Below are 23,781 nucleotides of genomic sequence, written 5' to 3' on the forward strand. Positions count from 1 at the left end.
TGTATTTAAGCCAAGGTATTTGTAACGCTTTTGGAAGGCGCAAAATTTCTGCAAGTTCTGCTCTATAACTAGATAACTCCAGCGAGCTCCATATTCTGCGCCAAAAGGTTAGAGGCTTGAGTCCCAACTCCTCTACAATTGGTCTTAGGCCAAGGTCAAGTCTTAACGGAAGGAGTGGGCTGCTACATGGTAACACAGTTAATTGTCTGATGAAATTATTCTCAGTTATCTGCAGTTTCTGGCTCGCTGTGTGCCCCCATATCTCACCCCCGTATATTACTGCCCCTCTAGCCTGGGTTTTGTAAATATGGAGGGGAGGGCCAAAAGGTTTATAAGACGACCTGGATGTCATCCTGTATATACCGCCCGTTAACTGGACAAGTTTCAAGTTTGCCTTGATCATGTGCGAGTCCCAGGTCATGGATTGATTAAGGGTCACCCCCAGGTATTCGAAAGTGGAAACCCTGTCTAGTCTAACAGACCCTATCATGGGGTTAGGGCGGGATGAGAGGGGTGGGTTGAAAACCATGAACTTAGTTTTACTCGCATTGATTTCTAGCCCACGCCCCTCACAAAAGTTCGTAAACCCGTCCAACACCCGTTGCAGACCCATGGGGGATTTAGAAAGCCGCAGGGTGTCATCAGCAAACATAATTGCCGGCACCCTGCTGCCATTCTGCTTCGGAGCATCGGTATTACTTAACCCTATCAGAAAATTTATGACCCCATCCACAAAGAGGCAGAACAGGGTCGGTGCAAGCACACAACCCTGTCTCACCCCCGTTTCTACAGGGAAACTGTCCGAAAGGGCTCCCCCTCTACCGCACCGAACCTTGGCAAAATTGCCCTGATGCAGTCTCATTAACATTGATAAAATATCAGCCGGGACTCCTAAATCTTTTAATACTGTCCATAATTTGTCCCTCGGTACCAAGTCAAATGCCGCTCGTAAGTCCACAAAAACAGTGTACAGTGTACCGCCCTCAATTAAAGCGGTCTTCCAATATAAGAGGTTGAAGCGGAAGATCTGATCTGTGGTTGACACACCCTCTCTAAACCCGGCTTGATACGGGCTCAGTATTTCCCGCTCTGCAATCCAGGCCTGAAGGCGGTTTAGTAGCAGTCTACCAAACAGTTTTTGAGGAACATCAATTAGACTGATAGGTCTATAATTGGAAGGGAGCAGAGGGGACAATCTCTGCGCCCAACCATGTATTTGGGACCTCCATACCACCTAAAATGGAATTAAATCAGGTCAGTAGGTATGGAGCCCAAACAACAGGTTCCTGTTTGAATAGGTCTCCAGGCAGACCGTCTAAACCGGGTGCCTTTCCTGATGCTAGCCTGGCTATTGCCTCTTGAACCTCAATTAATGTAAATGGGTCCCTTTTAACTCATCTCTGAGAGAGACGATTGTGTGTTTTATTTTTTTTGTTACAAGCATGGAAATTAATTTATGAATGCAAATGGAGTTTTTATGAGCATCACAGAAGGGCAGAGCTGTAGAAAGTGCAGCAGATTCAGTTGCTCAGGGGCACACCTCCTGCCGGTTATTGTTGTTTTACTATTCCTCAGCAAATTAAGTAGGCTCATTTTAATTACTTGCGTCCGATTACTTGCCTTCCTTGCTACAGCACTGACCATGCAAGTGTTTTTACATTGATAAATGATGCTCTTTGCACCACAAGTGTGCCACCTTTGGGAATAGATTAAGATATTCAGCCTTGCTGCTGTTTTTGTATGTTCATTATATGATCTTTAAACCTTACACCTGTTCATATTCAGAGGAAATGGGCATTTAATAGCCATTTAATTTGGCCCGCACAGGACAATCTTCTTTTGAAGAGTAGGACATTGACGAGATACTTTTTAAATTTGATTATTTTTGCATCTAATATGCCAGTTCTAGGGATGGAGACGAATCTCTGAACACATGGCTCAAGGGCAGCCTGCTACCTAATGCAAGGTACAAAGCCCATATAGAGAATGGTAATGTTAGTTTCAAAAACAATGTTTTCCATGCTCGTTTTTGCAACACAACTTCTTTTCCTTTGGTGACTTTGTCTTTCTGGTCTTTCTTGCCATGCTTTCGGCCCCAGAATGCATTGCTTGGAAACTCGCTGTTGCTTCAGAACCAGGTATGGACACAACTCATGCAGAACAAGGAAAATCAGGCCCTTCTCCATGTGAGTGTTAGGTTGTGCTCAAAGTTAATTGTGATTGGCGTGTTGTGCCTATTTTGGTGTGTTAACCTTTGAGGCATCGTGGCCAGTGCTCCGTCTTTTGAGATTCAATGAAACTAGTTGGGGGCGCCAAACTATTTTTAACAGTATCTTCCAGCTAGGACGTTCTAATGACGGGTACTACTTTCTTACTTTTTTTTTTGTGTGCGTGTGTCCGTCTGCGTGTTCTCTCTATTGAAATATGTCTCTCCTCATCCTATCTAATGTAGCAGAAGGTAGCTGATTTTCCAGTTTGTCCAGTGCCAAACAGTTTTTCTAGGTTTACTGCTACAAGGTGTTGTTGATACTGCCCACCACACTGTTCAGAAGTAGCAAGAATAGCATGCCCCATTGAAAAATACGATACATGATCTCAGATTGTAAGAGCAGATGGAGGGTTCTTTGTTCGATTCTAGTGTTTTCAGTAAATGAGAGGTTTCCATATCAACAGGCCAGACGCAGCCTTTCATTCTTCCACCCTGTCTTGAATACAGTTAAGTTAGATCACTATTATTCCCTTGCTTGAGCTTGAAGGTCCACTGTGCCTTTTGAGGCAAAGGGTTCTTGGAAAATGTCGAACTTTGAGCAGCAATTTTGATTTTGTGGTCTACAGTATCAGTCAGTGGACATGCTCCCAGAAGAATCTAGGTTTTTCCTACTTGTTTATAAAAAGGGGATGCTTGCCCAGTAAAGTCAACGGCCATTTGTTTATGGCGGAAGAAAATGTGAAGATAATTACTAAAGAATGGTAACTGCTGGTCACCTATGCCTCTCCACTCACCTTAATTATGAAGTACAATGAAGGTGTGAGCTTGTGTCCAGTAGCACTAAGTCATTGAAGGACGTGCATAAAAAAAATGTGTGTTTAATCTTATCTGGTAATTTCTGCCTTCTGCTTTTCTATACTGATGACACCTGATGAGTTAATGGGTAAATTACCATTATAAACCCAGGTTTAATGAGTATTACTGGACTCCCAAGCCCACCTCATTATGAAGGTATATGGATTTGACTGATCTGAGTGGGAGATCATTTTTTAATATTTTCTTTTGTTTGCTGGCTGCTAACTCCACATTGGCCATTTGTGGGTTTGGAATGAGTTGTGGGGAGAAAGTTTCTCATAGGAAATATGTTCTTCAGACGTGGTTTGGCTTTTGTGTGCTGCACGGTTTATGGTGTTGTATATCCTTGCCGAATCATCAAGGTACTTGACACCTATTCTTCTGGTGCCTGAAGTGTGCACTGATTCCAGTTTGCTTACACCTGCTGCTCTTTTTATTGTCTTGTTGCAGAAACCAGGGATTTTGGGAGATTCTCCCCTTGTCTCTCTGCAGCAAAACCCTTTGGGGCTGCCAACTCCTCCACCGACCCAGCCTGGGATGAAGCTCATGGGAGACATGACGCCAGGTGATGGTCCATTTTTTTGACTTTGTCATCTGTGTCATCTGTTTATGATTTTCTTGGTGCACCTCAAAAGTGGTTTTCATTTAAGATCAGAAATGGTTTGTTACCCTGATAACTCATTGTTCAAAGTGGATGTGTGTCTTGTAAGTATCGAAATCTAACTGATAAAAATTAGAATGCACTTGATATGTTGTTGCAGAAGTAGACCAGCTATTGCTAAATTGAAATGATTGTCGTTGGTGTATAAACTGAACAATTATCTGGAATTCAAAATGTTTTTCACTGCCCATCATCACCAGTCAAAGCAGGTTTAAACGCAGACTGTCATTATGCACTGTGAAGCAACAAAATCCAATCAAAATGTGATGTACAAAACGCCTCCAAAGCAAAAACTAAACTACATTCTTGCTTGACTGCATTTATTTTTGCACTGTTGCCTGGGCTCCATGTAGGAGTGTTGTGATTTTGTTTGTGCTGTGCCTGCCCATTCAGTATTTGTTATGTAATAAGGTTCAGTCGCCCCTTGGAAAATAATTGCAAATCCAGTACCACGGCAGTATTTCAAAGACATAAAGATTTAATAGTATGTTGACAATTCTAGTTTTGAAACCTTAGTGTGTACCTCTATAATGATATTCATAATCGACGCGCCATTCATAGAGTTAAAAGCAATTTTAAAAATAGAATAATCTTGCATGATGGCCGCGACCTAGAGGAGCTCCGAGGGAAACACCGGTTCCCCGATCAATCCGACATAGAATCCGGACACTAATCCTACCTCAACAGCCATTTCTCGAAAGCCGGAGGTGAGGGGCATCGATCGCGCTGCTTCCCGGTCAGGAACGAACTGTAAACACACTGACGGGTGTGCGCCAAAGATTGAGGCCTAGACGCGCGAATGCAGCCGGGGACTGGCGTAAACTTAAGGCCGTCTGAGGTGAACGAGAGCAGCGGGGATGCGTGGAAAACAAGTGACGCATTGGCAGACGGCAGCTGCAGGAAATAGTGCACGCTCGCAACTACCGGGCACATCAGGAGATTCCTTCTCTTCGCCGCCCCCCGCTCCCGACCCACCCACGCTCACAGGACGCATACGGGGCTGGTTCGGCCCTCGAGTCAAAACGTGAAGCACCAAGGAACTAGCATAACGGAGGGGGCGCCCGACTGGCCGGAGGCAAAGTAATCGAGGTGCGCACATGGAGAAAAGCACGACCAGTGCTGGCGAGCGCAGGTGGGTGAGCGCTGGTGCGGAGAGGGGCCTGGGCACCGAGAGACGTCTGAAATTTCGCCTGCAAAGTACGCCTGTGTGCTGGTATACAAGGAATCCAGGGGGCTTGCTGTTGCAGGCCTGGTAAAGGTGGCGGTTGGCAATATCCCTGCTGTGCTAAGAGATCTGGGGCACACGGTAACACTCTAAACGGCCCTTGCTGAGGGGAGGTGTTTAACTAGCCCACAAACTTTGCCCCTGGACCCCAGCTGATACCATTGACGGCATCTGCAGCACTATTGCCTATAAGGCTGGCATGACCCGTGGCTGCGCCTGCTGAACTAGAATAGTCTGAGGCATCGGTGCGCTTTTACTGACGACTCTTCAACAGTCCAAGGCCCCACCTAATTTCAACTATCAGCGCTGCGGGAAACCCGACAGGCCGCGCACGGAATGTGCTCCCGCGGCAGGCGGCGGCGACTACCGGCTGGCGCAGTACGTAATTGGGCGAAAATGGGGGGCAGGGGCCCTCGTACGAACTCACAGGGCAAACTGGATAAATACGCCTACCATAAAGACCTTCCCGCTCTGCCTGAGCGCAAAGATGTACCTGACAAAAGCTCCGATCTGGAGGGAGCGACGAAAGGGACACTGGAAGATATTATGGCGGCTCTCGATAAAGTGCAATCAACGGTGGGGTCCATCTCCACAGATGTCTCCTTCCTGAGGGCAGACTTCCAGAAGATGACGGCCAGGGTAACGAAGGTTGAGCTCGTGACAAAATCTCTGTCAAAGGACACCACTGCACTGCTTCAAAGGGTTGGTCATTTGGAAGCAGAAAACAGACTTATGGCGGAGAAACTGGACGACCAGGAGGGGCGCTCTCGGCGCAACAACATCCGTATCATAGGTATTCACAAAAGCGAAGGGAGTCCAGCCATGGATCTGTACGTTGAGGATCTCTTAAAACACAGACTCCAACCCAGAGGACTTTCGGATTTCTTCTCTGTGGAAAGGGCACACAGAGTGCCGGGGGGTAGACCCAAACCGGGGACTCCCCCCCCCCCCCCCCCCCCCCTAGACCAGTCCTGGCTCGCATTTTCAATTTTCGGGACAGGGATGCTATACTACAAACGGTGAGGGTGGCTCCACCGCAGCCTATCCAAAACTCAGTGGTGTCCTTCTTCCCAGACTACACGGCAGCAGAAACTAAGCGTCGCAGGAGCGACCCTGGAAGCCGACCTAACGGTCGATGAATTGCAATTGGCTATCGGCTCCCTACAGTCGGGGAAAGCGGTGGGACCCAATGGTTTGCCCATTGAACTATATAAGAAGACGGCCGCTATGACTGCCCCTCCTCTTTTAAATATGTATCTTGAGAGCCTAGCGGCGGGGGAGCTCCCGCGCGATCAACGAATCGCCACCATTGTGACGATCCCGAAACCCGGAAAACCCCCTATTATTACTTCACGCCGAAGCCAAACTATTGGCGACACGGTTGACCCCCCATCTTGCAACCTTAATTCACCCAGATCAGTCTGGGTTTATGCCAAATAGGAGCACTGCTCTCAACTTGCGGCGGCTGCAGGGAGTAATAGCGCGCATGTCCCATATTCAGGAGCCGACGGTTATCCTCTCCCTTGATGCGCGGGTGGCGTTTGATATGGTGGAATGGCCGTATCTTTTTGCAGTCCTTAGGCATTTCGGCTTTGGCCCAAAATTCTGTGTGTGGATACAACTGCTGTACGCTAAACCAATAGCGCATCTAGCGGCCAATGGACATATATCTGGAGACTTCCCGTTGGCGCGGGGAACGCGCCAAGGGTGTCCACTGTCCCTGTTGCTCTTCGCATTCGTGTTGGAGCCACTGGCGGCATGGATCAGATGGGAGCCGATGATTCGTGGACTTAAATGGACACCACACTGGGAAGACCGGATTTCCCTTTATGCGGATGATGTGCTACTGTATCTGACATCCCCCGAACGCTCCATCCTGGGGCTCTTAAATATTTGTGAAATATTCGGTCGGGTATCCGGGTACACCATCAACTGGTCCAAATCGGTCCTATTTGTATTGCATGGTCCGACGCCGTTGCTTCCCAGGGATTGCCCGTTGCAGGTCACGGAGGCGACCTTTAAATATCTAGGCATTAATATTACACCCAAACCCGATGAATTCCTTCAGAGAAATCTTGGACCTCCCTTGGAGCGGTTTCGACGCGTTGGTATGGCGCGGTCTGCCGTTATCAATGCTGGGAAGAGGGGCGCTTTTTAAAATGATGGCGCTCCCACGCTTTTTGTATGTTTTGGAGAATACCCCGTTTCGAGTACCACTGAGTTATTTTAAAACCATCGCTTCGGAAGTTTCCGGTCTGATTTCGGGGAGTAAACCGGCACGCATTGGGCAGGATAAGTTGGTCAGTAGTTGGTATGACGGTGGTATAGCCCTCCCTAATATACAAATATTCTACTGGGCGGCCCAATTAAAAGTGATTAATAGTTGGATGCACACACCTCCATGCCGAGCCAGCGTTTCAGGCGGATCGGCAGGACCTAGGAGAGGATGGAGTCCTGTCGGTACTGTATAATAGAGCTAAATCCAGACTACTGATTGGGCCAACAGCGCACACTGTTCACATATGGTACGAGGCGCATGCCAGGCTGGGATGGAGGGGGGGGTTATTACGCAAACACCACTCTGGACATCTCAGCGGCTTGGACGATTAAAGAACAGTAAAGGCTTTGATTAATGGGATGCGATAGGCATATCAATGGTGTGCGATCTCTGGAGAAAGGGTGCGGTAGTCTCGTTTGAACACCTGCAGGCCCAATATGAACTTGCCCCGTCGGAAATTTACAGATACATGCAGGTGAAGCACGTGCTACAGGCGGCTATACCTGCAGGTACCATCTTGGCAGAGGCTTAGAGGATAGATTGCTGACTGAATATATGCATAAAAGGGCCACTTCTTTCACCTATCGTAAGTTGATAAACAACTTGCCTGACCCCATGTTGGCACTTAAACGGAAATGGGCTGGAAAGTTTGGGAGAATTGGATGAAGAGTGACAGGAGGCACTGTCGTCTCCTCGGGAGGTTGCAATACCGGCGCGCCTGCAGTTGATACAACAAAGTACTTCATCGTACGTATTACACCAGAGTGACCCTCTTTAAAATAGGGATGGCTGCACACCAATTTTGTCTGCGGGATTGTGGGGAAGAGGGTACTTTCTATCATACGATATGGGAATGTCCGAAGATTAGGGCATATTGGGTCAGGATAATGAGTACTATGTCTCAAACTGTGGAATCATTTCTTCCAGAACCGAAACTATGCTTATTAAACATGTAGGAGCCGACTGACCTAACCCACCCAGCGCAGGACTGGGTAACACTGGGAATCATGGTTGCTAAAGGGAATAGTGCAAGGAGGTGGGGGTCGGGCGAGTCTCCTACGTTGCAGGAATGGTGTAGGGACATGGATGAAGCCATGGTAGCGGAAAGGGCGGTATATGTGCATCGGGGATGTCTCAAAAAATGGGCAAGAGTCTGGGGAGATTGGAATAAATTCAGGGGGTATATTTGTGAACCACCAAGATCGGAAGCTGTACAAATGTCAGATTAAGGGTGGTGGATGGAAGGTAACAGGGCTTGTATGTTATAATGTTGCTGTGATGGTTCTTGAAGTCATGTACAAGTATTGATTTAACAAGTTTAAAAAGTACTGGTGCTGCTAGAGGCTCACTTTTGTATAGATCACGCGAATTGGTGATGCCCAATGTTTCTAATAAAAATATTAAAAAAAATAAATAGAATAATCTTGCAAGAAAGAGTTTCACACTATGGTGCAAACCCGTTTTACACCCTAAATCTAAAACCAAATCAAAACGGAAGTATTTGGTATGTGATGGCTACTACTAATCAAATTTTCCTTCCTTCCTCTTACTATTTGCATTGATTTGTTTGGAAATAAAAGGCATCAGCAATATATGCTGTGCTGAGTCCAACCTTCCATCCTCACTGGCGGATGTAGTGGTGTCTGGTAGTTGTGGTTTGTTATGCCATTCAGCTTGAAGCAGTTTAATTCAGTCTAATAAAATAGGTGGGTACTGACAAGAACATTTTGAGGAATTTAAAGTCATGTTAAATAACCAGTCTGGTCTTCAGGTGACCCTCATACCTTTTTGTCTGAAAGGTTGAGAAATAAATTTCAGAAAGAAGTCTGCTTTCAGTATAATTGTTAGATGCATTGTTATAAACATTAACGTAGGGTGTAACGTACTTGGTGCTCATATGTGCGTGAACCATGGCACACTAACATAATAATGTAGAGTATCTGCATCTTTTTCTTTCACTCTGATGGTTTCATCTTTATGCAGGTGGTGGTCTGTCAGAAATGGCACCAGGACACAGGAAGTCCCCCAGGCTTTCTCCAGTGAACCTGCCTCCGTTTCTGGGCCAGCTTGGTATGGACAGGGACGTACATGCAATGGGGCCCCCACCCTCTCGTGTTTCTCTGTCCCCTCTTTCCCAACAAGGGCTACAGGGCCTTCCTACCTCTATCCTGGGTTCCCTCATCAGTGGATTGCGGAAGCAAAAACAGATGGACAGCAGGCCACCTGCCTCTGGGGTAAGTCTATTTATTCTCTACTTCCAGGACAAAGCCTATTGACTGGCAACCCCATGCAGTAATCTATGCTCCAGAAGTCTAATTGTGAAAAACTCTTTTCAAGCATAGTCTATGTGGGTTTCTGAGGAAGTGCCAAGGTTGATAGTGGTTTAGTCTTGATGATTGGTTAAGGTTTAGTTTAATGTATCTATTGATCAAATGGGCTTCTGTAAAATTCAAATGGCTTTTGAAATCTCTCATTGGTCTGTTTGCCCTTCATAAAAAAGCACGTAAATACATAGTTGATATACTCTGGCCTTGAGAGAACTGCTTGCCCACTTGCTACGATTTTATCAAGCCAAGCTATTTTGGGGGACTGCGGTGCCCGGTCTGGCAAGAGATCCTCCAGCTGGCAAATAACAAATGTTATGTTCACTCAAAGTGAATGAGCAATTAAAGATGCAGATGCCTTTAAATCTTTTTATCTTGTCACATTCGCTGTCCATTCAAAGACAAAGGTCAAATGTCAAGTTTTGTTACAAATTGCTGCTAATTTTAAACTAGAGATTGGTGTTTACCTTTTTTCTCTGACTGCAAAGTTAGAAGATTTTGTAAAGTGAACTGTGACAACTGTGATAGGCACAAAACATTGAAATAGCTTGTAATGAAAAGTTTAAATATTTCAAAATATATTTCAGTAGTTAGGAAAGCACTTTTTTTTGTAATTCTGAAGTGAGATGGTAACAGATTTTAATAGAATGAAAACAAATCTGAATACTAGGGGTTGTTCACATGATAAAAATTGACTGCAACCTGATTTTCACACATTATTATTTGTATGCTATAGGTTTATCAGTAAAACATCATGTCAGTGGGAAAGGTTAGCTTTTTCAATGGAAAATGACAATACACTACCCCATCATGCTTTAGTCGTATATTTAAAGTAAGTTTTAAGTATGAACTGAGATGCATTCCTGTCCCAACCCTGATGGCAATGCTTTTAGTGAACAAAGCAGCAAGTCTGGGGTGATGTGTACCCTATATCTGTTCTAGATTTTTATTAAAGCGATACCAAAGGGGTTGATGGACGGAGCGTTAGAGCAAATCAAACACTCCCCCCCCCCCCCCCCCCCAGTCAACTGATCTGGGTTTAATCCATCATCATTCTTTAGCTCACTCCACCACCCCAGTTCAGACATGGCCATATGCAAATCAGTCTGACCCTGTGCCTCATGGGAACAGTCCAGCCCGAACTGCCAAGCCATGTCTTCCCTGGACCGGAAACAAGCAGCCTGGGACCGGTTTCGGGTTCATAACCCTCGTCAGCTAGGCTATCTTAAATCCAGTGGCAAAGTGAGTAAGGGACCCACGTCTGGGCATACCCTGCCAATTTAGGGCGAACAAAGCAATACCAAAGGGGTTGATGGACAGAGCGTTAGAGCAAATCAAACACTCACCCCCAGTCAACTGATCTGGGATTTTTATTATACATGGAGCCAAATCTTAGACTATCAAATCAAACAAAACATTTTTTTTTTCTACAACACATGCTGAACTCCCCTATTTGAAGGTGCTCTCGCATGTGATAAAGAAGAAAGCTGCACCTCAGTGAAATAAAATTTGGCCTAGGATTACACTATTTGAGAAGTTTATGGGTTCAGTGCCTTTTTTCGGTCCCGTAGAATTTTCAAGTCACTAGGTCTGATGCCATTTTATGATTTTTTGATGGCTGCTATGGAGTACTTTGTTTTTATTGGCACTTAAGTAGATTGAAGTTAGTGAGGAATTCATTGACCACATTCCCACATTTCTCCCAACTAAAACGTAACCGCAAAAGCGAGAAATATGGGAATGTAATACTGGCAGAAGCCTGGGAGTGCAGTATTACCCAATTCATATTTGTTTGCCTTCCTATTGTAAGTGTCCACAAAACTAGTTTTGAAAAATGTTCCTCGGCGTTATTAATCATTGGGTAATTTAGAATTTGCAGTAGTACAAACGTACATCCCTAAACTGACTCTTGGGTGCACTACTAAAACAAAAAGCTTTCATTTACCCTCCATTTCTGTTTTTGGATATTTCATTATCGTACATGACTTGTACCCAGTGGAAAAAACAGTGGAAACCATTGGTAGGTTGCTGGCCACGTATATCAAGGAGTTTAAAACTAATTGCAAAATAGACCTAATATCTTGTTTTTGTGGCTCTGCCTATTGTGCAAAACAGGTGTGCACCTCTTGTGAACCTTTTTGTCCTACTTGTATTCACTATTTTTAGGTCTCGCCTTGCTATCGCGTAGGGGCTTTTAAAAGTGCTCCCAAAAAGCGGATTGCATTGCTAGCACGCGCACAATCACGCGCTTGGTGCCGCCATGCACTCCGCTCTTTGGGAGCACTTCAAAGGGTCCGCTCCCCCGCCCCCAAGCGCGCGCCATGCTCCGCCGGGCTTGTTTAATTTAAGCTGTTTGAGAATGCGCAGCTGATCGTGTTATCTTGTTTAGCTCATTTGCTGTACTTTCGCTGGCCTCACAGAGAAGATATTTTCGAGCCTCGCAGAAAATAAACACTTCCTTGCTTCCGAAGCTTCGCTTGTGCTTTTCACGCAGCGTTTTTGTCGGACGAACTGCCCTCCATCCACTAAACAGGGTGATGGCTGGCCGTAGAAAACCCTTCCCTCAGTCAAACCAAACACACGCAGCGTGATTTTAAGCTCCGGCAGTAAGGTAGCTATCCTGCAGTGCTCGTTATTTCTACCCTATAACAGCAAGCATTGGAGTTATTAACACACACTGCAGGCACTTCTCTGCAGCGGTAACACTGCCCCATTGCTGGTAGCTGCAGCCCACAACTCGGACTCTCCCGGGCGGCCCCACCCATGCTTCAAGGACTGGTCATGCTTAAATATGGAAACCGTGAGGGGGAAAAACCTTCTCGAGGGACGTAAGTAACCCCTCCATGTGAGAAATTTTGTTTACAAAGTTAATTTGCTAATTTTCCACAAATCTATTGAGCTGGGTAGATTTTGTGGAATTTTGTTTTGCAGTCTTTGCACCGTTTTACGGGTTTTACAAACTCCTCACCCCCATACAAACTACCGTGGGAAAACACCAAAACACACGCTCGCCTTTCCCTCGCTTCGGGCTGTTCTCCCTTTTACAGCTGTCCCCTCCTCATCTACTACCGGACGTGGATTATTTTATTGTAAGCTGGACTCTCTTCCCGCCTGCCTCTACGGTCGCATCTCTTTGCCTTCTCAGACCTTGTTTTCCCTCACTTCCTGTGTTGTCAAAAGTAGTTCTAAAACCTACGATTTTTCAACATTTCACAGCTGGATCACTAAATCCAGAACATGGTCTCCCTTTACACCACTTTTATGAGGTGTCTGCCCCTGGGTAAATATCTGTGTTGCCCGTAGTGACATAGTATACAGCATATACAACAGTATACATACAGCAGCCACCAACAAGCGCGACCCTAACCCGGAAGTACATGCCCACACCTCACTTGGAAGTAGAACGGGATTTACACTTTGAATACGAGCATAGGTAATTCAGCGTACTTACTGGCTATGAAGCTGCAGATAGCGTGTGCCAGGAAGAGGCTGCTCACCATCTCCTTCATAGCAAGAGCACTCGAAAACACTGGTCCGAGCTGCTTCCATTTTTGAGTTGCGTTTATACATTTGGAATGGGGAATACCTTAGAATAAAACGATACTACTTCAATATTTAAATGTTTCGCATGGGGGATTGTACCCACCGATTTTAAAATCCCCCTACTCCTCGCTCATTTCCTGCTTACGTCCGCCGCCTGCGTGCGGGACTTTCCCCGTGTAAGGCATGTGATACGTGGTTCTCTGTCACGTGGCATATTCCATAGCTCATGTGACATGTGCCACTGACACAGCATGTCGTATACGGTTGAAGTATACTATCGCCTATCCACGGGTATTCATCCGATAATCCGACTTAGTTTTAGGGTTGAATTTAAGCGTAGGAAAACTACGGCTTTTGATATCGAAATACAGGTGAAAAATCCCACCACAGAAACATCCTACAGGAGGAAACGTGATTCAGCGCAAGAAACTTTAGTGGCGTAACACAAAATTATCATGATGTGACCCTCCTGCAGAATGTGATGTGGTGGCCCGTAGCTGTGTTCGATGTGGGCGGGATCTGAGGGGCACAACGTGCCCAAACTTTTTAAATTTAATAATAACAGATCCCCCACTTTTTGTGAAAATATTACCGTCTGGGACCCTTAATTCCGTATTTCAGCTTAGATGTAAGGCAGGCAGTAGCTTGCTGTACTGCGAAACCGAGGTAGGGAGGAAGAGACAGACATTAAGCAAGCCTTCTTACGTGCCTGCTGTCTGGAAGAAATGTAAATAAATGTGCACAGCTGGTCATTTTGCAAATGTAAAGGGTGCTTGGAAGCCAGTATTAGCTTTAATTGATTGAGTCACTTCAAGCTTCTTGATGACACCATTTTTTTCTTTTTAAGTGATTGCGAGGGGGTTACCAAATGAGCTGAGAAGTGTATGCTTTTGAAGGAGAGTTTTTATAAAATGTACTACGTTCAGTCTTAGTATTACTTGAATCTATATTTTAGAACACTGTTATTTTTTATCTTAAACCTTTTTGTTCATTTTGTAGGAGCCTATCTTATACTATGAGCAATACAAGTTTAAAATAATGATTTACATATTCACAGTACTTTCTGTCACAGGCCTCGTAGCACTAAACATACAAAAGTCCCTATTCTCCACTGCATCAACCAGGATTATATTATGCATCTCATTAGCTAAAAGAGGTTTCTTAATGTATGTTAGTGCATTTTCCACTGATTAACTTAAGTTGCATCCTCTATTCATTTAAGTTGGGCCTTATTTTATATGTAGTAACCTGAAGGTTAAAGACTGAAAAAAGTTCCAGAATAGTTTTTTGCCATGCCTTTGCCTGCCCTTACGCTCACTCTTGACTCACCCCACCCACTTTGTGCACAGCAACTTAGTTCCAATTATTTTTTGTAATGTACTTCGACCACTGTCCCGCAATCTCCAGGCCGGGCTGGTATTCTTCATTGGACTCGGGCTCAATGGGCCCTCCAACCCCCGAGTGTTGAAGGCCCCCACTAAAGGCTGGGGCCTCCCGTTTGCTGCAGGGGACTGCATTTTGCCCCCCTGCCATACCCTTTCACCAGGCTTCTCTGCCACTAATATTTACTTAACAGTTTTGTAATTCAGTTTTTTTCTGCTTGGGGAAGCACACTGCTTTCCGAAGAGTTGAACGGTTTCATATTTCCAGTGGCGGCTCCTCCGCTAAGGCGGAGGAGCATTGCCCCACTCCTCTCGGAGCAGTGTAAAAGCAAAAATAACATGATAATATAAGGTATTTCTGTTATCATTTTACTTTTAGTATCAGCCAGGTAGGGTAGGGTGGGGTGGGGCAGGGCTAGGCTCCTGTGACCTCCGGGAGGAGTTGTGGTTGCTGCACTCCAAAGTGCGCATGACTGCTAAACAGTAATGCACACTTTGCATGTTCCCCACCAGACTGGATTACACAGCCTGGTAGGGAATATGCCCAGCCTCCCATTCCCAGTCTGAGCACTGAACCACGGCGCTCAGGCCAATCACAATGCTGTATTGCAGCGTGGTGATGGATTAGGAGAGAGAGCCCATGTGCTTCCCAGTTCTGGCCATAGAGCGACGACGGAGGAGAGACGACTGGGGACTCGAGACGTGGCGAGGGGTAAGTTTTTTTTTTTTTTTTTTTTTTTTTTTTTGTTTTGTTGTCCCCACGCTTCCCCCCCCCCCCCCCCCCGCCCCTCCACTCTCGTTCCCTGCCAGCTCTTACTGCATATTTCATACCTAGGCACACATTCGGCCAGCATGTAATGGCATGGCTAAAGGGCTGCGGGCCCCCCTCCAATACAAGGAATCCTAGGGCAGCCCCCCTCCCCCCCACCTTCTGCCCTGTCTGTAATCGCCGTGCGTTATGCCTCTGTGAAAACTGATAAAAATAATCAGTTCAGAATAGTTTGTAATAAAGCCACCTGATGTAGTGTTATATAAAACAAACATTGAAAAAGCCAATATGCCTGGCTATTCAGTCATTTTGGTGATAAGATACAGACCGGTGGTATCCTGCCCCAGACATCAAATGACTGCAGACCCTAGCGATTTCCTAGGAAGTGGTGCCACGTGACCTTCGGCCCCAGCCACATTATAGGACTTGCTTTCTCAGCTAAAGTCTAAGGTTATCCAAATAGTAAACTATTACTAAAGCAAGTAAAAAACGGGCATTTGCAATTGAATAAGTCTCCCCTTTGCGAGAGTTTGAGATATTGCCATTGTAAATGACAATGCCTTTTATTTATGTTTTGAAAAGCTTGAAGCGGTGCGTAAACACACATGCACTTTGTACTTACAGTCCTTGCTCACGAGAAGCAAGGCTGTAAGTAAAAGAGGCGCAGTTACTGCCAGCCTTGCTTCTCGTAATCGACTAGAAGTACAAAGTGTGTGTTTACACACTGTTTGCAGGTGTTGAAAACACAAATAAAAGGAATTGCTATCTTTCAATGCCAATAGCTCACACTCACAAATGCGAGACCTATTGCATTGTGAATGCTTGTTTATTTTAGCACCAATTGCTTCCGGCAGTCCTTGAGCAAGGCACATAAATGACCGCTTGTTGAATTTAAAATTCCCCTACTTTTCCGGAATCTATAGCTTTCATGGCTGTCCCACGGATTTCACACCGGTTATACCGCACCTATTGCAATTCGGTATCCAGCACTACAGAAATAAATGTTTTTTTCTAGACTATGAAAAAATTTAAACAGTGTCTGCCTCCTTGTTACTGCCCTGACACACTACTCCTTCTGCTTCCATTGTAAGAGAAAGGAGCTGCAGGCCTGTGCTCCAGCAAAGAGCAGCATGCTAATGGGGTTTGCTTAGAGGTAGAAAAACATTCAGATCCCATCTGTCTCCTTGCTGAGATATGGCTACAAGCTTTGCCCTCTAGCGGTGCTTCCCATTAAGAGAAGGGTTGTGAAAGGAGGAAAAAGTTGTTTTTGCTCCCCAGCAGGGAGTCTGTCATTGTTTTTAGATTTCTTTTTTCTTTCCGGGTCTGTGAGATATATAAAAAAAAAAAAAAAACACCCTATCTGTACAGAAATTTGGAACCTGTTATTCTATCACTCATCTGGTGGTGAATGCGATTTTTGGCTGTACCTTGCTGGTGATGAACAACCCTCATTGCAGATATTTATTGGGTAAATTTAAAAGGTACAAGTTAGAATTTGTTGCTGACAACTGCTTATTATGGTTTTAGTATAATTGTGGGCCATAGCCCTTATATATGCAAGTATATAATGTCACAGCAGCCCATGGGTCAGACCTATTTTGCTTACCTGCATTATGAAAGCAGTTTCCTGGATGAGTTGTTTCAAATTCGTGGGTTGTAAGCCTAGAAATGCGCTTGAGGAGGTGGCTGTTTTCTGGGCTCTGTTGCCTGGCTACAGGTGGCATGTTTATTTAGGAAATAGGCAACTTTCAACTGTTCTCTGAAGCGTAATTCCTGGGAGCTGCTAATGCTGGCTGGTAGTGAGTTACATAGCAGGGCAGCTTGTACTGAGAAATCTGTGCCTCCCACTTTACGGTAAGGTGGTATAAGTGGCGCAAGCCTGGAGTGCTGTGTTCTGTTTTGTTTGTATTGTTTGAATTCGGTATAGATGGTCTTTAGCTTGGGAGGCTCTGTGGACAATGTAGAGTGCCTTGAACATTGCCCTAGTAGAGAGAGACAGATAGATATTTATTTATATATATATATGTTTTAATGTGTATGTATGTATGTGTGTGTATGTATGTGTGTATATATATATATCTATCTATCTACTGGCGGTCGCCATTAGATAGTTATAGCCAGGACCGTGTTTCAATAGGAAATCTGAAAAATCTATTTTGAATAACTTTGGCGCCGGTTGACGAATCCTCGCGAATTTTTCAAAATAGGTGGGGCGCTCCGCTCCTACCCTGAAAGTCTCGGGGTGATTAGTCAAGCGGGGGCCGAGAAAAAAGGGGGTCCCAAAACGCTTTTTCCCCATGCATTTTTCCATAGGACCTTTAGTCGAAGGTACAGCCCGAACGGCTGAACAGAATTACGTGAAATTTGGCAGAGAGGTAGCCATAAGGTCAAGGAAGTGCCTTTTGAAGGTCTCGTGTAAATCTGTTCAGTATTTCCTGAGAAAATAGCATTTAAAACCATATCAATATCTATACGCGCGCACTGTGCGCGCACCCTGCCGTGCGCGAGCGCAATTCTGATTGGTTGTTAGATGTCAGTAAACATTCGAATCTGTCAATCAGGAAGTGGCGGCCGCCATTTTGTCTCTCGCAGTCTGAGGCAGTGAAAAACAAAGGTGGAGAACGTGAAAAGGGGGCAGCGTGGACAGTTCCTGACTCCCTAGCCTTTGTCAGGGGGTCACTGAAGGACCCCCAAGGGTGAAAAAAACTTATTTTTTTGTCAAATGCGCGCACGGCACGCACCGCTTTGTGGGCGCGCGAAGCGCACCGAGTGTCCACAGCACGCGCACGGTGTAAAAACCAGAAAAAAAAATATTAATAAATACATAACTTAGCATTTAAACCGTACAAATTCACTTAAAAAAACATAGGTTTCACACACGTTATAGTTAGCTGGACATTTCCCGCGTAAAAACCAATGAAATTCCCCCGTTATAGTTAGTGCAGGCAACTATAACTCACGCGACCGCAATCCTCTGCTGATGACGTCAGATATTACATCACTGATTACATATGTGTCTTTTTGAAAAATAAATATTTGTAATATATGTATAGCTAAAGATTAATGGAAGACCTGGGTAAATAGGTGTCTAAATACAGTGATGTAATATCTGACGTCATCAGCAGAGGATTGCGGTCGCGTGAGTTATAGTTGCCTGCACTAACTATAACGGGGGAATTTCATTGTTTTTTTACGAGGGAAATGTCCAGCTAACTATAACATGTGTGAAACCTATGGTTTTTTAAGTGAATTTGCACGGTTTTTTAAATGCTAAATACTAACTATAACGTGTGTGAAACCTATGGCTCTTTAAGTGAATATATATTATCTATATCTATATCCGGTCGCCAGTAGATAGTTATAGTTAGGAGCGTGTTTCCATAGGAAATCCGCAACATTCTATTTGGAATAACTTTGGCGCCGGTTGATGAATCCTCGCGATATTTTAAAAATAGGTGGGGCGCTCCGCTCCTACCCTGAAAGTCTTGGGGGGAGGGGGGGGGGGGGGAATTCGTCAAGCGGGGGCTGATAAAAAAGGGGGGTCCCAAAACACGTTTTCCCCATGCAATTTTCCATAGAGACCTTTAGTCCAAGGTACAGCCCGAACGGCTGAACAGTATTACTTCAAATTTGGCAGATAGGTAGTCCTCAGCTCAGGGAAGTGCCTTTTGCAGGTCTGGTGTCAATCTGTTCAGTAGTTCCTGAGAAAATCAAAAGTAAAATCATATATATGTGGGCGCAGCCTAACCACACATCTCATCCTGAGATCTGATTGGCTGTCAGCACTTCATCCATGAAGTGTTGGCAGCCATCTTGGGACCAATATACATGATAGCACCTCATTAAAAAGCATTGCAGTTAATAGAAGGTTTTAAGACTTTAGTTACATTATAAATCATTTGTTGATGGTACCATACTCATTTTAGGAATTGTGGTATGTTATAAGGTGATTTCACCATGTGAAAAAGCCTTCTGCTGGGATATCATGATTGAGAGAAAAATATTTTCTCATGCTTTTCCCACAGAGGTTTGGAAGGTGATCTATAAGCTAAACTGAGAGCTTATTTTCTGTAAATTCACATTATCTTTCTCAGTCATGTGAGAATGAAGTCTGACATTCTCAGTAAAACATGTACATCCAACAATGGCAGAGATTATCAGTTGATTCCTTTGTGTTCTACTGCAGCTTCCCAGTGTTCCAAAGAACAACTAGAGCGCTAACAGTCCTACTTATGATAAACGTATGGCACACCTGAAGCCATCTTGCTTGGATTAAAGTGGTAACTCTTAAAACATTTAATTCAAAAAGGAACAAAATGAGGGGGTTCATTTTTCCATAACAAGTGTGATTAGTGCTGCAGAAAGAAAAACTAGGGCACATTTTGACTTCTGAAATCCTCTTTTATTTCATTAAAAAATTCTGACATGCAGACTGAAACATGCACTTTCAATACCAGGAGCAGACTTCCATGGTGAACAGTAGTTTTACTACAGTGATCTAATGAGCAGCTAGAGTGCTAACTTTCAGAATTTATGGCAAATGTGTGACATATCTGAATACCTTCATGATGAAATCAAAGTAAAAAACTGAAAGCATTTCCTACTGAGGAGACTGCAGTACATGAGGAAATTAGGAAACTTCATAACAAATCTCCCCAGATGGCCACCGGAGACAAAAGAGCCCAAATGTAGCCCAAAATCACCCAGATGTAGCCCAGACAGAAGTGTGCAAAACACTTATTATTTTGTGTTTTTGCAGTGTTATATAGTGCAGACTTGTCAGGTATTGGAGTGATTTACATGAGCATTGGTTACATCACACAAGAACAAATTCATTTTGGTTGTAGACATGGGGAAACTAAGTGATTTGACCAGATTTGCAGAATGTCAAGCAGAAACTCCAACCTGGTTCCCCAGTTGCAAAGTCTGCAGTTCTGGAAGTAACACCACATCCTCTCCCCTAAGTGCAACATTTAATCAAGTGGTCAACTGGATAAAAAAACATAAAGATTACAAATAATTTAAAAGTGCTTTGTTGCTATTTGAAAACTCAGAAAATATGTCCTTATTTTAGTCTTTTAGAGCACTAACCATAATTTTGATGCCAATAGGAGCCTCTCATATATGTAATTTCTAAAGGTAATGCTCTAGGTATTACAGTTTTGATTACATCAAGATGACGTCAGGCGTTCCACACTTTTGTAATAAATATAGAATGTTAGCAATCTAGTTGTTCATTAGGATACTGTTGAGAGGCAGAGGCCAGGGGCACGGACTCTGAAAATGGAAGGCAGGTAGGAGGGTGCAAAGGCAACAATTTAACCACACTGAGCAGGCAGAAAGGACCGTGGCAGCACAACAGACTATGGAGGGCAGTGGAAAGGGGGGCAGGGGCAACAAACCAACAATACAGGACTTGCAAGAGAGGCTGTGGCAATGTAATAGACCATTGTGGGCAGAAGGAAGAGGCAATGGTAGTACAACCATACATGCCAACAGACACGATTCAGCCAGAAAACGTCCAATGTTTTTAAGCTCAAATGGGCTTTATTTGATCTGTCTCCTGTCTACAATCTCTTCTTTTTCAATGTAACTCAAAGGGGAAAATCAATACCCCAGTTTTTTTTCAAAATCTCCCTCTTACCAAGTTCAAAATGTTCGCAAGTATGGTACATTGGATCATGGAAGGAAATGGGGTAGGAACATGGACTTGGATAACAGAGGACAGGAGGGACATGGGGAGGTGCACCAAACTGACCCTGCAGGGCAGGCATCAGGGTTTGCAGCAGCACAATACACCACACAGGGCATGCGGGACGGGAGTGCAGAACAACAATCCATAGAAAGCAAGAGGGAGGGGACAGGACCATGCACATGGACAACAGAGAACAGAGGGGCAAGAGGCAATGGTAGCTAGCTGACCATAATGGACAGACAGGAGAGAAAGCTGCAGCATAACAGACCATAAAGGGCAGGAGGGACGGATCAGGGGCATTACAATGGAACAGACAAGCCAGGAGGGAGACAGTAGGCGTCTGCACATGTAAACAGAGGGCTGGGGGCAAGGGGGCAGGGCAGGAGCAGCAAGATAGCCATGGAGGTCAGGCAGGATGGGCACTAGAAGCAAGACACACCATGAAGAGCAACAGTGAGACTGTGATGGCATACACACAGACCATGGAGGGAAGGTGGGAGAGGGTCAGGGGCAGCTAACTGACCACACAGGGAAGCTGGGAGGGGCCATGGCAGCACAGAAGACCATGCATGGCAAGTGGGAGGGTTAGTGGCAGCACAATGGCTATGATGGGCAAGAAGAAGGGTGCAGGGGTATGCACAAAGGACGATGGAGGATAGAAGGGACCTGTGCACAGACAAAGTTCAGGGGAAGGGGCCTCACAACAGACCGCACGGGGCAGGCAGCAGGAGCAGTTGCAGCACAACAGACCAGGGAGGGCAGAAGGGTGTGGCAGTACAATGGACCATGTAGGACAGGACGAAGAGGATAGGGGCATGGCATGTGGACAGGCAGGGTGGAGGTGGCAGGGACAGGTTAGTCATCTGACAATGCTAGGCAGGTGAGAGGGGAGTGGCAGCTCAACAGAACACTCAGAGTAGATAGGAGTGGCAGGTCCATGGAACATGGTGGGCAAAAAGGATGGAGCAGGGGCATGCACAAAGACATCGGAGGGCAGGGGAAGGAGAATAGGGGCAGCAAGCTAAGCAGAGTTTAAGCAGGAGGTCAATGATGGGGCATAGAATTGGACAATGGAGGGCAGGAGGAGGGGACTGGTACATCATACTAAATTGAGGGCAGTGGCAGCACATCAGACCATGCATGGCAGGAGGGAGGAGGCTAGTCCATGGATTCACACAACAGAGGATAGGGAGGAGGGGGATGGGGCAGCAAGCTAACTGTTCAGAGAAGGCGGGTATTAGGAACTTTATTGTTTTTAAGACGTGTGTCTGTGCGAACTACTTAAAATATGAACAAGTATGCAGCATAATCTCACTTTTATTCAGGAAGAAGAGGACGTTTGTGACTGACTCCGGGCTCACTTGGCAGAAACACCCCCTGACCCTCCACCCCTTATTGCAAAATGTAATGCCTGTGAAAAGGGTAGGTGAACACAGTGTTATATAGAACATAGTCCTGAGAGCACGATTGAAAATGAAAACTAGATATAGTGTATGGTATAAACTATGCACCAAAAAGTGTGATAAAAGATGAACCGAGCATGAAATATAATATGCAATACATTGTGCGCAATGACGCATTCATTGGAGAGCGCGAGATAGCACAGGCACTAGCGCGTGCTATGCGATGTGCGCCTTGGAGTGTAATATGCACAGGGCAGTGTTGTGTAACCTAACTAGTCTCAAGTTGTAATATAAAATATGTGCTGGGGAGTGTAACGTTGCATATGCACTGTGACAAAGATATGGATCCCAGATTGTAATATGTATGGCATAGCACTGTGCGTTATAACATAGGCATCGAGGAAGGCACGTTAGATGGGGCAATATAACCCGTGCGAAGACAAGTGTGGCATGACATATTCACGGGTTGGTGTTACAGTGCACATGGGCTAGAGAGTGTCATAGCATATGCACTAGCTGGTGGAATACAACACAGAGGTGTGTGGCACTCGGCAGGCAATGGTGGGTGTAAGACAGCATTGGCCTCTGCCAGGAGCGTGCTGTGACTCAAGTGATGTTCGTCCCCTTTCCAGAGAGTAAAATAAAAAGTATTACACATCCGGCAGTGGATGTGTGTTTTATTAACCGTGAAGGGGGTTTCTTGCATAGTTTTGGTCGAATTTGTGTCTAATCCCCTTTGAATGGCTTGGTGTGCATGTGTATTAAATGTGCCCGTCAATAGCTACCCATGTTTGTATAAATAAACGACAAGGGTGTCTACCGGGATTAGGCACGGTAGGGCATCACATGTCAGAGCTTCACTAGTGGTGTAAATACATTCCACGTGGATTCATTGTATGCATTGTCGCCTTTTAATTAATATCACTCAAATCGTCATGGTGATGGGTACGTACGGTTTGTCCAGCATGTCCTAGGTGTGTCTATAAATATATATTTTTAAAAAATAATAAACAGTGGCCGGCCCTGGGGATTGGGGTAAAAAAATATAATTAGGAGACAGGCCCTGGGGGGATGGGGTCATCAGGGCCAATAAATTAGAATAAGAAGGGGAACCACACAGCCCCCCTTCTTAAAAAATGAAAATAAATAAAAGACTGGCATCGTGCCGGAGGCCACGCCCCCTCCTTGCAGCACTCTGCAAACGTGCCCCCTGGCGAGTTGTAAGTTGGGGAATTAATTCCTCTTCAATACTGAGGGTCCCTGAGGGCCAACTAGCCCAACAGGCATCTCCAGTATGCGCCAGGGAGCTGCGCTGCAGACAGGTGTTCTGAGGCCAAGCCCCTTTTTACACCTCTCTGCAACGCAGCTCTGTGGCGCTTACTGGAGGTACCTAGTGCAGGGGTGTGGAATTTCATAAAATCTACTTGTCCATGGGGC

General features: G+C 45.2%; 1 protein-coding gene across 11 annotated transcripts in view; it reads left to right on the top strand.

Moving 5' to 3' along the window:
- Positions 1-23,781, top strand: part of RAVER1 (ribonucleoprotein, PTB binding 1) — a 314,850-nt gene that overhangs the window by 65,336 nt on the left and 225,733 nt on the right. For 4 of the 11 annotated variants that reach the window (XM_085654428.1, XM_085654429.1, XM_085654430.1 and 1 more), the window contains exons 7-9: positions 2,100-2,186; positions 3,515-3,629; positions 9,212-9,462. In XM_085654428.1, the coding sequence (XP_085510554.1) occupies positions 2,100-2,186; positions 3,515-3,629; positions 9,212-9,462 (453 nt within the window). The remainder of the gene's footprint in view (positions 1-2,099; positions 2,187-3,514; positions 3,630-9,211; positions 9,463-23,781) is intronic. The other 7 variants (XM_085654435.1, XM_085654436.1, XM_085654437.1 and 4 more) reach the window with 2 other exon arrangements.

Source organism: Triturus cristatus, chromosome 4_1 (genome assembly GCF_964204655.1).
Source record: "Triturus cristatus chromosome 4_1, aTriCri1.1, whole genome shotgun sequence".
NCBI classification, from domain to species: domain Eukaryota; kingdom Metazoa; phylum Chordata; class Amphibia; order Caudata; family Salamandridae; genus Triturus; species Triturus cristatus.